The following is a 15000-nucleotide window of genomic DNA, read 5'->3' on the forward strand; positions in this document are numbered from 1 at the left end:
AAAAGGGGGGGGGTATCCCAAAAATGTATATGTAATCATCTAGCCATTACTAAACATGACTGAAATATTGAATGATAAATTATGCGAATTACAGTGTCAAGTTTTTAATACCAGCAACGCAATAACTCACACGGAATATACATAACACTAGAATATTGCATGAGATATTTTATAACTTTCCTAAGTACACCTGCACATATTCTTTTCCCATGACGCCACTCTAATTACTGGAAGCCTCATCCACTAATTAGTTTCCCACATTGCTAATCTAATAATATAATTTGTTGCATAAAAACCTGGACGCCCAAATGAGATTACGTCGAGATAGGCGCTAATAATTTACATTTCTAGAGCTTTCCTCTATTGAAGAAAACAATAGGACAGAAGCTATACTCGTTTCACTCTAACTCTGCCTAAAATTGTCTTTCCTCCATCGTAAAAACTGAGATATAACAAGAGATTAACAGCGAAATATGATGCAGAGATTTAACGCTAGGTGGAAGAAGAATGCGATGAGAGAGTATGCAGACTGGAAGGAAGAATGCAATGGGAGAGTATGCAGACTGGAAGGAAGAATGCAATGGGAGAGTATGCAGACTGGGAGGAAGAATGCGACGGAAGACTATGCAGACTGGAAGGAAGAAGCGATGGAAGAGTAAGCAGACTGGAAGGAAGAATGCGATGGAAGAGTAAGCAGACTGGAAGGAAGAATGCGATGGAAGAAAATATGATGATGTAAATCGGATGAAGAAGGTATGAGGGGTTGCAGTCCAGCCGGGATAAGGAGGCTGGAGGTATTTCTGTTCTAGCACCTCAAGATAAGATAGATGAACAGATAGATTGACTGACAGACAGATAGATGGACTAATAGACAGACAGATGAATATACAGTAAAGGCAGGCAGATGGGTGGGCAGGTAGGTAGGTAGGCAGACAGATGCATACACATACAGAGAAAGATATATTCGTAGGTATGTATGTAGGTAGGCAGGCAGGCAGATAGGTAGGTAGGTAAGTAATATTCCAGAGCATACTTATAATAGTTTTCTATGCCAATATTTTCCATAAGTTCTCGAGTCACTGAGAACGCTGAACCACACACACACACACACACACACACACACACACACACACACACACACACACACACACACACACACACACACAGGTGGGATAATGGCCCTTCACTTGCACTTAAGCGAATGCACACGCCCGTTAATTTTTATCATCTGTTACCGATAATGAGAAGAGGTGAACAGTGTGTGTGTGTGTGTGTGTGTGTGTGTGTGTGTGTGTGTGTGTGTGTGTGTGTGTGTGTGTGTGTGTGTGTGTGTGTGTGTGTGAGAGAGAGAGAGAGAGAGAGAGTGTTAAGCTGAGTGCGTTCGACAAAGAATGAAGTTAGTGGGGAGAGATTAAGCAAAGTGCGTGAGAGAGAGAGAGAGAGAGAGAGAGAGAGAGAGTGACCGTCGGTGGAAGGAAGACAAAGTAGGAAGTTTGCCCGAGAAGGTGTTAAGACTCTAATACTTAACACCTTTACACATGCGACTCATTCTTCGTCCCATTCTTGCTGTGTTCACCTGACGGAACTGGGTCACTCAGGTCGCATAGGAGGCCTCGTAGCACCTTTTCCTTACCGATTTACTTTGCGCCTCAACGCCCCTTGTAAAGCTATATATGTCGTTTTAAGATGGCACAGTTTGAATTAGCAATATACACCAGGACACTGCGAATTAATATAAAGAATGAATCGCTATGGAAGAGGGGCTACGGGATCTTCAAACCTACTTAAAATGCCACCCCTCTGTGTGTGTGTGTGTGTGTGTGTGTGTGTGTGTGTGTGTGTGTGTGTGTGTGTGTGTGTGTGTGTGTGTGTGTGTGTGTGTGTGTGTGTGTGTGTGTGTGTGTGATATCCTGCCAAGATTGGGTGTGAGTGGAGTGAGAATTGCAGAAGATTACACTTCGATGACGGGCGATTTGGGAAAGGGAGCGAATATTGCATTGTGTGTCTGGAAAGTCCCGGGGGGGTTCCTGAGTTTTGTGTGTGTGTGTGTGTGTGTGTGTGTGTGTGTGTGTGTGTGTGTGTGTGTGTGTGTGTGTGTGTGTGTGTGTGTGTGTGTGTGTGTGTGTGTGTGTGTGTGTGTGTGTGTGTGTGTGTGTGTGTGCTTTAATCTTTTCAAGTTGGTTCTGAGTTTCGAGTTGTGCTTTTGTGTGTTCTTTTTGTTACTGAGTTCACGGTGTTTGTAAGCTGTGTGTATATGGAAGCTCCGTCTGCTTGCATCCTTTGTGTTTTTTCTGCCTTTTTGTGTTGCGATCTGCGTGTGTTGTGTGTGTTTGCAAGCTCTTCATACTTGCAGGTTGTGTGTGTGTGTGTGTGTGTGTGTGTGTGTGTGTGTGTGTGTGTGTGTGTGTGTGTGTGTGTGTGTGTGTGTGTGTGTGTGTGTGTGTGTGTGTGTGTGTGTAGTGTGTGCGTGTGTAAAAGGGCTCCGTGTCGTGTAAGTCCCGTGATTTTACCCCCGTATATACACACCTTATGTAGGTGAGTCTGAGCTTTGTACATTTGGGAGTTACGTGTGAATGGGAGGTTTTGCATTGTTTAGATTTGTACGTCAGGCTTTTTTCTCTGTTCGTCATTTTTCGTGCGCCGTTTCTTCTTTACACGTCATTTTTTTTTCTTCGTACGTAATATTTTGTACGTTATATTTCCGTACGTAATTTTTTGTACGTTATTTTTACTCCATTTTTTTAAACGTCACTTTTTGTAGGTCATTTTTATACATCATTTCCTCGTCATTCTTTTTTTTACTTTGACTGAAAACTTACCTGTTCTCCCCCTGCACATGGATAGGAGCGTTCCTCTTGTATAAGTTAAAAATAAAAACACACACACACACAGAATACAAAGAAAATACGACAGAAGAGTACACTGCTATTGTAATGTGCAGATGTACTACCTGTTACATACGCTCAATGATATAAACATACAGTAAATACAGACATGCAAACAAGAATTACAGTACACCAGGAACACTTGCACAATAAAAAGTAGAAATTATCATAGTATAATAACATCTTTTAAGACGTTATATACTCCTTATGGCTAAAGCCTAAGATATTCAGCAGTTACTTATACATATTTTCTAAGTGAAGGATATTTGACATTTTGATATATTCTAAGTCCTTAAGCCTAGGATATATTCACAGGACTCTACTTGGCCACTACGAGGGGTTATCCTTAAAAACAATAAATAGATAAGTAAATAAATGAACTGGTAGATACAGTTATGTGGTTGCATCTAGGCATTAAATTAGTGCTTGTTAACTGGTCCTGATAACAAGGTAGTTGAGGCAGTTAGGGCTGCGAGATAAGAATTTGGGTGATTAGCAAGGTGCAGGTGAGGTTTAGAGACGTATGCTTGTGCTATGGGAGTTTTCTTTACACTTTCTCAGCAAACTTATTATGCATATTAAATCCTGATATCTTTTACGCTATACCCTTTTTATCTTAACTTGGCCCAGATTTTCGTCCTTTTGTAACCTATTTCACGCAACTCGATGGCAGAAGAAAAAATACTGCAGGTCTACATCCTTTCCATAGCAATTTTTCGTGACCAGCACCCTATTATAATCTTAATCTGTAGCTACAACTCAAAAATCAAGATGGAGAGATGGTGGTTCTAGGCCAAGTTTGAGTAAAAATTGTATAGCTACTATTTTTTAAGACCCTTTACTTTGCAACTTATTATGAGAATTTCCAATAGAAAAATAACTCGCCGAGAAACAGGTGCAACGTACACGTCACCTAGAATACGTCCCTCAACCTCTTCGATATGTCTTTTACAGCTGATTCTTGCTACCTACAGACGATTTTATTCAGCTTAGGAGAGATTTTCCAACCTAGGGAAGTTAGATCTAGCATCCGTAAATCCCATCACAGGTAAATGTACTTCCCTGATTAATTAAAGACGTCTGCAGGTAACAAAATCGAGCCTTTGATGATGTTTTCCTATTAAAAGCCTTTACTGAATGCAAATGTAGTTTAAGTGGGTGTGAAAGTGCTGGTGTAAGGAGAGTGGGTGTTGGTGTAGAGTAAACGATTGCGTGGTAGGCGTGCATATGTAGTCAGAATGAGAGCAGGAAGGCGAAGGGACGGGTATTAGAGTGTAAGTGTGAAATTGAGAGTGAATGGGATGTGGGAGTACAAGTGAGAGTGAATAGAATGTGAGGGTGAAAGTATAAGGGTTCAGAGTGTTTGAGGACAAGTGTGTGTAACGGCCAGTGTGACAGAGTCCAGGTATAGTCTAACAAGAGTGTGTGGGAAGAAAGATGGAGAGTGAGAGAGCAAGTGTAAGGGTGCAAAGGCGTTTCAGTGCAAGCGTGTGAGAGTGCAAGAGTGAATGGTAAAAGTGATAGGGCGTGAGCGTGTGAGGTAGCCAGCGTGGGTGGGAACAGTGCTTGGGTGTGAGGGTGCAAATGCAAAGATACACGGATGTTAGTGTGCAAGAGTGAAGTTACACGGACGTTAGAGTGCAAGAGTGAGTGGTAAAAATGAAGGGGTGTGAGAGAGCATATATAAGAATAGGTGTCTGAGTGCAAGCGCGAGTGAATATGTGAAAAAGTGCTGTTGTAGTGAAATGAGCGTGAGTGGGGAAATTGATGGGGCCAAAGAGTGCAGACTTGAATGCAGATGTGCAAAGGGGCATGCTAGAGAGCAAGTGTGAGAGAGAGATAAAAGGTGTGGGTGAGAGCGCAAGGACAGGTGTGACAGAGTGCATAGGTAAGTGAAAGTGAGAGAATAAGTGTGAGTTAGAGTGCATGCTTGAGCTGTGCATAGAGTTGGGGGTGAGAGAGGGACGGGGATTAGCCTGGGCTGGAGAAAGAGTGAGACAGAGTGACATACTTACTCATAGTGTCGTTCATGTGAAGGGCTGGTGGAGTGGGAGAGTGAGGGGGTAGAGTGAAGGTGGTGGAGGTGACACACAGACACACAGACACACTCAAAACAAAGTGTGCAAATCTTCTCTTATCTCTCTCCTGGGTGCAAAAATGTGCAAGTTGTCAGTCTCTCTTATCTCGCATCAAAACATCTCTTCCTTATATATCTCTCGTGTTATGCTAATTTCGCATCAAAATTCTCCTTTCTTCTCTATCATTTTTATATATTTTGTACTTCTTTACAGGGAACGAGAACATACGTCGTTTCTGAAAATTACTGAAAATCCCTTTTTCTCTCTCTCTTTTTAATACATATTTTTGAGGTTGTGTTGTGCAGGAAATAAGATTTTTTCGGTCCTCTTCCAAAAAACAAGAAAAAAATCCCTTTCTTCTCTTTTTGTTACCTTTTTTCTCTTCTTTTTTTTTATAATACTTTATATTTTTTGGTCCTGGTCCGAAAAATCAACCAAAAAAATCCCCTCCTTCCTTTTTTTCTTAACCCTCGTTTCTCTCCCTCTTTGTAATTTTTTGAAACTTTTTTTTTTTTTTTGTTACTGTACAGGGAATAACAACTTACGCTCTTGTTCCGAAAAACTACTACTTCCTCCGCCGTAGTTCATGTTCTCCACTTTGGCGTTTTGAACCATTATGGGCAAAGGAGATGGGGGTCGGGTCGGGTCGGGTCGGGTTGGAGTTGACTTGGGTATGCGTGAGTCAGGTGCCTTTGTACTCAGGGAACGGATCGGACGCCTGATTCTGGCACTGTCCTTACCTACACTGAGTCCCTCGCTACCCCAACGCCCCTCTCTGACCTCCTCCTCCTCCCCACCCCCAACACTCCCCTACTCCACCCCCCCCCTGCCACTGCTGCTGCTGCTGCTCTCTCTCTCTCTCTCACTCTCTCTACTCGCGCGCCGCCGCTTCAATCAATGGCGTGTGTGTGTGTGTGTGTGTGTGTGTGTGTGTGTGTGTGTGTGTGTGTGTGTGTGTGTGTGTGTGTGTGTGTGTGTGTGTGTGTGTGTGTGTGTGTGTGTGTGTGTGTGTTTTGTTTTGTTTCTGTGTGTGTGTGTGTGTGTGTGTGTGTGTGTGTGTGTGTGTGTGTGTCTCTCTCTCTCTCTCTCACTCTCTCTCTCTCTCTCCCTTCCTCTGTGTGTATCTGTATCTCCCTACCTATCTAACTTCCTATCTGTCTATGTGTCTGTCTGTCTGTGTGTGTTTGTGAGTATTTCTGTGCGTGTTTGTATGTGTGCGCGCGTTTTTGTCAGTGTATGCGTGTGCGCGTGCGGAAACGATGACGTCACATTGTTTACGTCCGTTGCCAGGGGAACCGGGTAGATTACAGACCTTTCCCCGCGTCCCGAGTGCCAACGTCATAGATAGATACACACCAGCCCCCCCCCTCTCTCTCTCTCTCTCTCTCTCTCTCTTTCTCTCTCTCAGCCAATAGGAGCCAGGTAGTGACACAGTACCTCTCACGTGGATATGCCATGCGCTGCGACGGAGAAGAGAGAGTGAGTTATACAACAAATGCCTGACATAACACCAGTATCTATCTATCTGTCTATCTGCATGTCTATCCACATGTACGTATGAATGTATGTATGTATGTATGTCCGTCTGTATTTGTGTATGTATGTATGTTTGCATATATTTATGTAAGAATGTATGTATGTATGCGTGTGTGCATGTATGTATGCATGTATGTATGCATGTATGTATGTATTTGACTATCTATCTGTCTATCTAACTATCCACCCATCTATCTAAAATAATACATGGAGGAGACTGGAGCTTCCTGTTCACGTAATGCCACTCAGGGACGGGCATCCGATCACTCTCCAATTAAATATCTTGACTGAGTAGCCTAGCCCAGGGCACCTACGTTACTGGGAGGGCAGTAAAGGGCTGGGTAATGGATGGACTGGGCTTAATTTTACATGTGAGCTACGAGGGTATGCCCTGTATAATCACCCCCATCACATCTATACATAAGGAACAGAATTATTTAACAAGAGAATTCCCTGACACTTATGATTATTTTTTTCGTCAAATATTAAAAAAGTAAACAAAAAATATCCCGGTTAAGTAAATAAAGATACCACAGCATCCAGTTCCTTTTTTTTCTTTTTCTTTTTTTCTCCGTCGGGAGCGTAGGGGCCCGGGGCTAGGTTTAACAAGGAAAATTATAACAAAGGAATGCCTAACCACATGATCTACCCTCTATAACCACCCCTACAACATCAGTAAATAAAGAGTAGAATTTTTTAACAAACCAATAACCAACTGCTGTATTAGATGCATTTATATAATTATTAGATGTATTATTTTTCTTTCATACAGCGAGTTTAATGAGGCTAAAGATAAACCTAACCTTGACCTAGATAGTAAAGGTCAAAAATAAATCACTTAGAAACAAGCACTGCGCACTTTCCTAAAAATCTAATGCTAAAAGTCATGAGAGGTGGCGTTGGGTTTGACATTAAGGCTTCAGGTGGGACGGGGCTGGGAAGGTGGCATTACATAGGGCTCAGGTACAAGGCGGTGAAATATTTAGACTGGCCTTTCTCTCTCTCTCTCTCTCTCTCTCTCTCTCACACACACACACACACACACACACACACACACACACACACACACACACACACACACACACACACATACACACACACACTTTTTTGGCGTTCTTATTCCAATATTCTGTACACATTTTTATTCCAAAGTCAGATATTCCCCCCCCTCTCTCTCTCTCTCTCTCTCTCTCTCTCTCTCTCTCTCACTACTATGGATAATCTTTACATCTAGACACACACTTGCAAATCTCTTCACTCCCTGTAATACAGCTTCTTCATCTCACGTCATCTCTTCCTCAGTTTCCAGAACACTCATGCATTATCTATCTATCTGAGAGTCTGTTTATCTATCTGAGTCTATCTGTATTCATGAACACTCGCATTACCTGTATATTCCTTTATCTATCAATCTGTCAATCTACCTCTTCCTCAATTTTCAGGGTACTAATTCATGATACATATATCTGTCAGCCTGTTTATCTACCCTCTTCCGTCTGTGTCTACTTTGAGCACTCACTTCATCTATACATCTATTTATCTATCGGTCACTCTGATGTCTATCTTCTCATGCACTATCTTTATCTATCTGTATATATATCGACTCGTCTGTCTGTATCTATCTAAAACGCTGAAGTGCCTATCTATCTATATGCCCGTGTCTTCTTTTTCCTCAGTTGTTAAAACGTTTGGTCATTTCCTCTCTCTGTATCTGTCTGTTTATCTATCTATCTATCAACCGTAGCGTTTGTATCTACCTATAATACCGTCGATTTATCTACCTCTCTGTCTACCTCCTCCCCACTATCAAGGAACACTCGCACTACATATCTCGCCCTCCCTGTCTACTTATCCGTCCGTATATTCCCTATAACACACTAACTAAGCATCTGATTGCCTGTCTACCAGTCTATCTATCTATCTATCTACCTGCTAGTATCTATCTACCGACGTACACGTTTCACCGTATCCTAAGAACTCACCCAAGTCGGCTGCGACAAAAACGCTTCCACGTATCCAAAAGCACGCTACGGTAGCTTGGCCGCATTCCACCCTGATCCGCTTTCCTGTATAATCCTCCACCTTTGTACCTTCCCACCTACAAACAATGTATTTTTTCCTGACCTTTCCTAAATTCAGCCCCTTACGTACTGTAATTTTCAACCTACAGTCGGTATATATTTTTTTGTTCCTACCCCAATTGCCCTAGAATGTAAGGAGGAAAACGCTAAAGGTCAACGGTAAATATTAAGCATAAGACACACTTTTCAGTTTAGAAGTATATATATCCTTCACTTGCCCCACCACTACTAAAGGTCTGTCTTAAGGTGAATGAAATCGTTTGGTAACAGCATAAGTAAAATATACATTACGCCATCGGCGAGATGGGGCTAGAGAAAGTCTACGGTGAATGCAACCCACGTTTCACTTACTCCGGGCAAAAAGCCAAAAGACTATGAACTTTTTATAAACTCTTGAAACAGCGGATTTTCAAGACTGTTGATTTACTGTCTCTAGGTAACGAGTATACAGGTGAAGAACTGCTTCAAACTCTACGAAAATAGGTAACCACGTTTTACTTGCTTCAGGCGCACGGCCAAGAGAGACTTTGCACCTGTTGTAAATTTTGAAACGACACACTTTCTCTCTCTCTCTCTCTCTCTCTCTCTCTCTCTCTCTCTCTCTCTCTCACACACACACACACACACACACACACACACACACACAAGGATAACATTAATCCATTCAACCTGATAACATACCGCCAGCTGACTTCTTGCTGCCAGTGGGAAATTTTATGCAACTTAGGGTAGACTTCTTGTTGCGTGAAGGTGAATGGACAATACTCATAACACGTCTTGTATTATAGGTCTGTCTTAATGTTATTTTAAACATCTAGAGCTAAAAAGACTAAATCAGTCAATGCTGGATTAAAGGCAAACATTAATAAAACAAAACAAAAAAAAGATAATAATACAAACAATCAAAAGTAACAATTATGAAGTTGATGATGATGATAATGAAAATAATAATGACGATAAAAGTGATAATAATATTGATGAAAATAATAATACCACTAATATTTACCAGGCCTCACAGGGAAGTACAGCCATCACCACCACCCACACTTACCTAAGGAGAGAGAGAAAAAATACAATTTGTACACGTAATTATAAAACGTATACCTAACTCCTTCCCTCATATGACAATCTATATTTCACCGTTGCTACCTTCAGACGTTTTTGCTTAGCCTGGGAGATAATTTTTTTGAAATGGAGGTGCCAAATACACTTCTTAAAAATCCCTTCAATATCAGAAACGTTGCCTTCGTTGAAAAAAAAAAAAATCCAAAGACAGAAATAAATAAATAAATAAATAAAGAAGGTAAATCACAGAATTACACAATTAAAGCTTTCGTACTCTCAGACCAGAAATAACCCGGTAGTAAAGCCATCCAATTACCCTCCGTCCCATGACTCCACACTGAGGGGGAGAAGGGTGTGGAAAATGTCACACCAGTCAATGCAACTTAATTCTTCATCCACTTACCCTTTCACTTTCTCTCCCTCTACTCCCCTGCCCTTTCTCCCCTCTCCCCCCTCTCCTCTATCTGCGCTCCCCTCAGCTAAGGTAACCCCCCCTCACCTGAATATCCCCTCCCTTATCTTTTGAACCCCCAACCCATCCTCATCTCCTACTTAATGCCCTCCTGTCTCTCATCTCCCACTTCATCCTCCCCCACCACTCCTTCCTCTCCTCTCTTCCCATAGCCTCCCCTACATCTCTCACCCTCACCTGCCTCCCTTCCCATCCATCCCTCGTCATTTTCCCCATCCCTCCCCTTCCCTCAGATTGTGTCCCTCCCTCCTTTACCTCCCCTCCCTTCATCACCATATCAGCACCTCCCCTCCACTTTCCCCACCCTCTCTCCCCCTTTTCCCACTCCTCCTTCCCCTCCATCTCCCCCCCTTTCCCGTCCTGGTCTCGTTAATGCATAAGTTGCGTTGACAGGCTGTTAGTTACTCGGATCTATGTGACACACGTGCTGGGTTGACCTGTTTAAAAATAAGTGTGTGTGTGTGTGTGTGTGTGTGTGTGTGTGTGTGTGTGTGTGTGTGTGTGTGTGTGTGTGTGTGTGTGTGTGTGTGTGTGTGTGTGTGTGTGTGTGTGAGAGAGAGAGAGAGAGAGACGAACCGTGCTTGGGCTACGACGAGAACTTTTTCACCTTAAAGAACCAACAAATGATTCTATTAAAGTCAGACAATATCCCTAATAAACACAGACTCAGGAAATACAAAGAGCAAAAATAATGACAAATCTTAGTGAAATGAACAATTTTGACGCGCTAAAAAAAAAAAAGAGAGAGAGAAAAAAAAAAAAAAGAGAAAAAGAGAAAAAGTGAATATGATCCCTGACCCACCATTAATAACTCCAGCAAAATTAATATATCAACTCTGGGGTATTAATGACTAAGGTGTGACGTCTGATTAAGTATACAACGATTTATCATGCTTAGAGAGAGAGAGAGAGAGAATGTGTGTGTGTGTGTGTGTGTGTGTGTGTGTGTGTGTGTGTGTGTGTGTGTGTGTGTGTGTGTGTGTGTGTGTGTGTGTGATTCTGATAAAAAATGTAAAAAAAAAAAAGGATCATTAAAACAACCAGTGTACTCGTATTCTCTCTCTCTCTCTCTCTCTCTCTCTCTCACCCATCTTCTTCCCAGACTCCCCCACCTCTCCCGTTGTCACCAGTGCTTCTATATTAAGACAACCGGGCCTACCCTTCTCTTCTTACCTCACGTATTGTCTTCTTTTCTTATATATTTTCTTATTTACCATTTATCGTCTTCAGTTACTGGGTACTGGGTTATACATAATGTTTTTTCAGTGTGTAAAAAATTCTAAAGCTTTATTTCCTGTATTTTGTCTTTACTGTATCTAAGATTTACTTATTTACATCCAGGTATTTCATCACCTCTTACTTGTTATGATTAATTTTCTTGAGTCATCGCCTAAGTTTGGATATTCTAGTAAAACTTCACATTATCGCTCAATAGCATTGTCCTCGTCTACTAAGATGCTGAACCATATGCTGACCTTGCTGAAATAGTTCCTTATACGACCAATAATACGAACAACAGCACCACCATCACCACCACCGCCACCACCACCACCACCACCACCACCACTACTACTAATACTACTACTACTACTGCCACCTCATATCGAAAAGCGCTGTAAACATTGCTGTAATTACTGTCACCACTACAACCACCGTAAACATTACAATCACACTGTTATCATCACCACTACTGAACAGGCTACCATCACCACCACAATCACCACAACAACAATCATTAGTACCATCACCGCCATCCAAAGCACTACCACCACCATCATCACCATCACCACAAACACCACCAATAGCCACAAACAACTTCTGACAGGACCACAATCATCACCACGACCAACACACCCACACACCCACCCACACACACACACACACACACACACACACACACACACACACACACACACAGTAAAGGTAAAAAAGGCCGTCAAGGTGAAATATGCGGGGGACATCCATCTTTCGCCTAAATTGGACACTTCGGTAATACTCGTTTCGGCCCCCCAAGATGGTGAACGAGATTTTTTTTTTTTTTCTTTTACGTCCATATTTTTTGCAACACACGCGCTAGGCAATGTTCGTTTTGGAAATACTAGCGCCGTTTGATACGAGTGAAACATGGCTACCTCGGTCGAAACTGCTAAGGAAGTGGAAGTGCGTTTTTCATCCCCGGAACAACAAGAAAGAGTGCTATTTTCAGCAAACCCTATTACCTTACGAATATTAATCATCCGTACCCTTTTCCTTTTTACTCTAACTTGACATAAAGCTACCCTCTCTCCATCCTGAGTGCTGAGATATTTACGGGCCACTCCCTCTCAACACACCCTATCTTTAACGTACAGAATAGTTGCGATTTTTATTCTCTACCCTATAAAAGCCTTCAAAATACCAGCAGATCTCGTGCTGTTTACTTTCGTTTGTACTCCTTTGAACTCCTTTGTATTCACCGGGTTTTTCTGTGGTGAGGAATTATTGCCTCCTACTCTCACTTTCTCAGTAACCACATCCCTCCCAGCCCCCTCCTATTCTCCCGAACTCAATCCCCCCCCCCAACCTCCCCGCAAGAACAAAAAAAAAAAAGCTGATATCCGATTGAGGAGGAGGAGGAGAACGAGGACGAGGAAGAGGAGGACGAGGACGAGGAGGACGAGGAGGAGAGAATGCGAAGAAGGGGGAGACAAAAAAGCAGGGAAGTAGATGGCGAGGGAAGAGAGAGAAGCAAAGAGGGAGTAACAGACTTGTAGGATAAAAGGGGAGCACAGAGGAAGGGAGGAGAGGAGAGGGGACAAAAGGGAGAAGATGAGAGGGGAGCAGAGGCGAGGAAGAGGGAGGGGAGGGGGAAGAGCAAATGATACGGGGACAAGGAACAAAAAAAAAATGGGGGGTTAGGAGTGAGGGGACAGAGGAGGGGAAAAAAAAGAGGGGAAAACTAGAAAGTGGGTCAAGAAGCAAAGGGTGTGGGGTGGGGAAGGGGAGGGGAAGGAAGGGAAGAGGGAGGCAAAGGGTAAATGGGAGAGAAGGGGAGGGAGAAGAGGGGAGAAGCAAAGGGGGAGAGGAGAGGAACAGAGGAAGAGGAAGTGAAGCGAGTGGTGGGGAGGAAGAAGGGGGAAACGAAAGACGATGGAAAAGGCGAAGAGAGGGAAGTAAAGAATGACAGAGAGGAACTAAGAAAGGGGAAAGGGAACACGGAGGAAAAGGGGAAAGGCAGAGAACATTAGGAGGGGGTGGGGAATCAAAAGGGGGGGGGAAGGTAAGGAAAAGAGAAGGAAGGGAAGACAGAGGCAGACGAGAGGAAGAGGAGAGGAGAGAGACAGAGGATGAGAGGGGAGGACAGATGAAAAAGGAGGGGAGGCAAAGAGGAGGAGACAGAGGGAGGTGGAGGAGAAGAGTAAGACAGGATGGACGAAGATAAGAAGGCAGGGTGAAGTAGGAGTGGAAGAGGCTATGAAGGAGGAGAGAAAGAGGAGGTGAATGAGAAGAGGAAGGGGTAGTAATGGAGAAGAGGAAGAGAGAGTAGAGAAGGAGAGGAAGAGGGAGTAGAGAAGGAGAGATAGAGAGAGTAGAGAAGGCGAGGGAAAGGGAGTAGAGAAGACGAGGAGGAGGTGGTGGAGGAGGAGATGGCGAGGAAGAAGGGCTGGGGGAACCAAAGGGGGTGTACGTTGGTGGTAGCGATGTGCCTTCAGGGATCGCTTCGTCTTGGCTGGCTGTCACCTCACTGCGCTCTCCCTAACTTCTTCCTCGCATCCCTGCCCAACATCACTCACAATTATTCTCATCTATCCACACGCGAATTAAATTTCTATGATTTCACATCTTCTTAAACCCATCCATAGTGTTGGGTTCAAATCAGATCAAAACTGTGTGCGTTATTTTGTCACGAAACACACTGACGGGTCATACTTTAACCTTGTCCTGTTACCTTGACCTTGGACCGATTGTTCTTAAAACTCAATCGTTACTTTCTTGCCTTATCCACAACCATGCCCCTAAGTCTGGTCTAAACCGGGTAAAAGCTGTTTGTTTTGCTTGGTCAACGTTTAGCTTAGTCCTGTGACCTCAAGCTTTGAAATAGTTCTCAGAATCGATAGGTTTCCCCAATGACTATCCCTAAACCACCAGGTCAACATCCTCTTCACCCTTCCCCCCCTCCTCTCTCTCTCTCTCTCTCTCTCTCTCTCTCTCTCTCTCTCTCTCTCAAGTTTTTGTGGCATTATATAACTTCATTTTTACTGGTATTTTTTACACAGATATCAATAACCGCTTTCCTCATTTCATGTTTTTTTCTTATTAAACAGAGATAGAGCATGCTGACAGATCAGTTCTCTCTCTCTCTCTCTCTCTCTCTCTCTTTGTGTGTGAGTGTGTGTGTGTCTGTGCGAGTTCTCCCTACTGACCAAGATACTAGTTCCTTCACTCGTTCCTCCCATTTTTCCATCACTTCCTGGTATTCATCCTCCTTTTCCTTCGCCACCATTTTATAATTTTCTTTCTTACTCACTTCCTCCTTTTTCTCACTTCGTTCCTTTTTCTTGTTATCTTTTCCTCCCTCCTTCACCCTTGCACTTAATTCCTGCCTATCATTTACCCATCCTTCCTTCACTCTTACTCTTTCTGTTCGTCATCTTCTTTTTCTTACTCTTCCTCATTTCATTATTTCCTCTCATTCTCTTTTTCATTATTTCCATCAATTTCTTATCATTTCTCTACAACCGTTTTTATCATCATCATCATCATCATCATCAATCAGTTATCAATTAGTCATCAATCAGTCATCATTCATCATCAGTCATCATAAATCAATCATCAGTCAATCGTTAGTCATCAATCAGTCATCAGCCAATCATCATCAATCAACCCTCATCATCATACAAGAA

The 15000-nt window shown here is 42.8% G+C and overlaps 1 protein-coding gene across 3 annotated transcripts in view; it reads right to left on the minus strand.

The window, feature by feature from the left end:
- LOC145393843 (mechanosensory protein 2-like) overlaps positions 1 to 5693 on the minus strand; it is a 262649-nt gene extending 256956 nt beyond the window's left edge. For all 3 annotated transcript variants that reach the window (XM_080267886.1, XM_080267885.1, XM_080267887.1), the window contains exon 1: positions 5509 to 5693. In XM_080267886.1, the coding sequence (XP_080124012.1) occupies positions 5509 to 5578 (70 nt within the window). In that variant the 5' untranslated portion in view covers positions 5579 to 5693. The remainder of the gene's footprint in view (positions 1 to 5508) is intronic.
- Positions 5694 to 15000: the final 9307 nt, after the last annotated feature.

This window comes from Coenobita brevimanus, chromosome 25, assembly GCF_032717465.1.
Source record: "Coenobita brevimanus isolate Jiangsu-jjx chromosome 25, ASM3271746v2, whole genome shotgun sequence".
In the NCBI taxonomy this organism is placed as follows: Eukaryota; Metazoa; Arthropoda; class Malacostraca; order Decapoda; family Coenobitidae; genus Coenobita; species Coenobita brevimanus.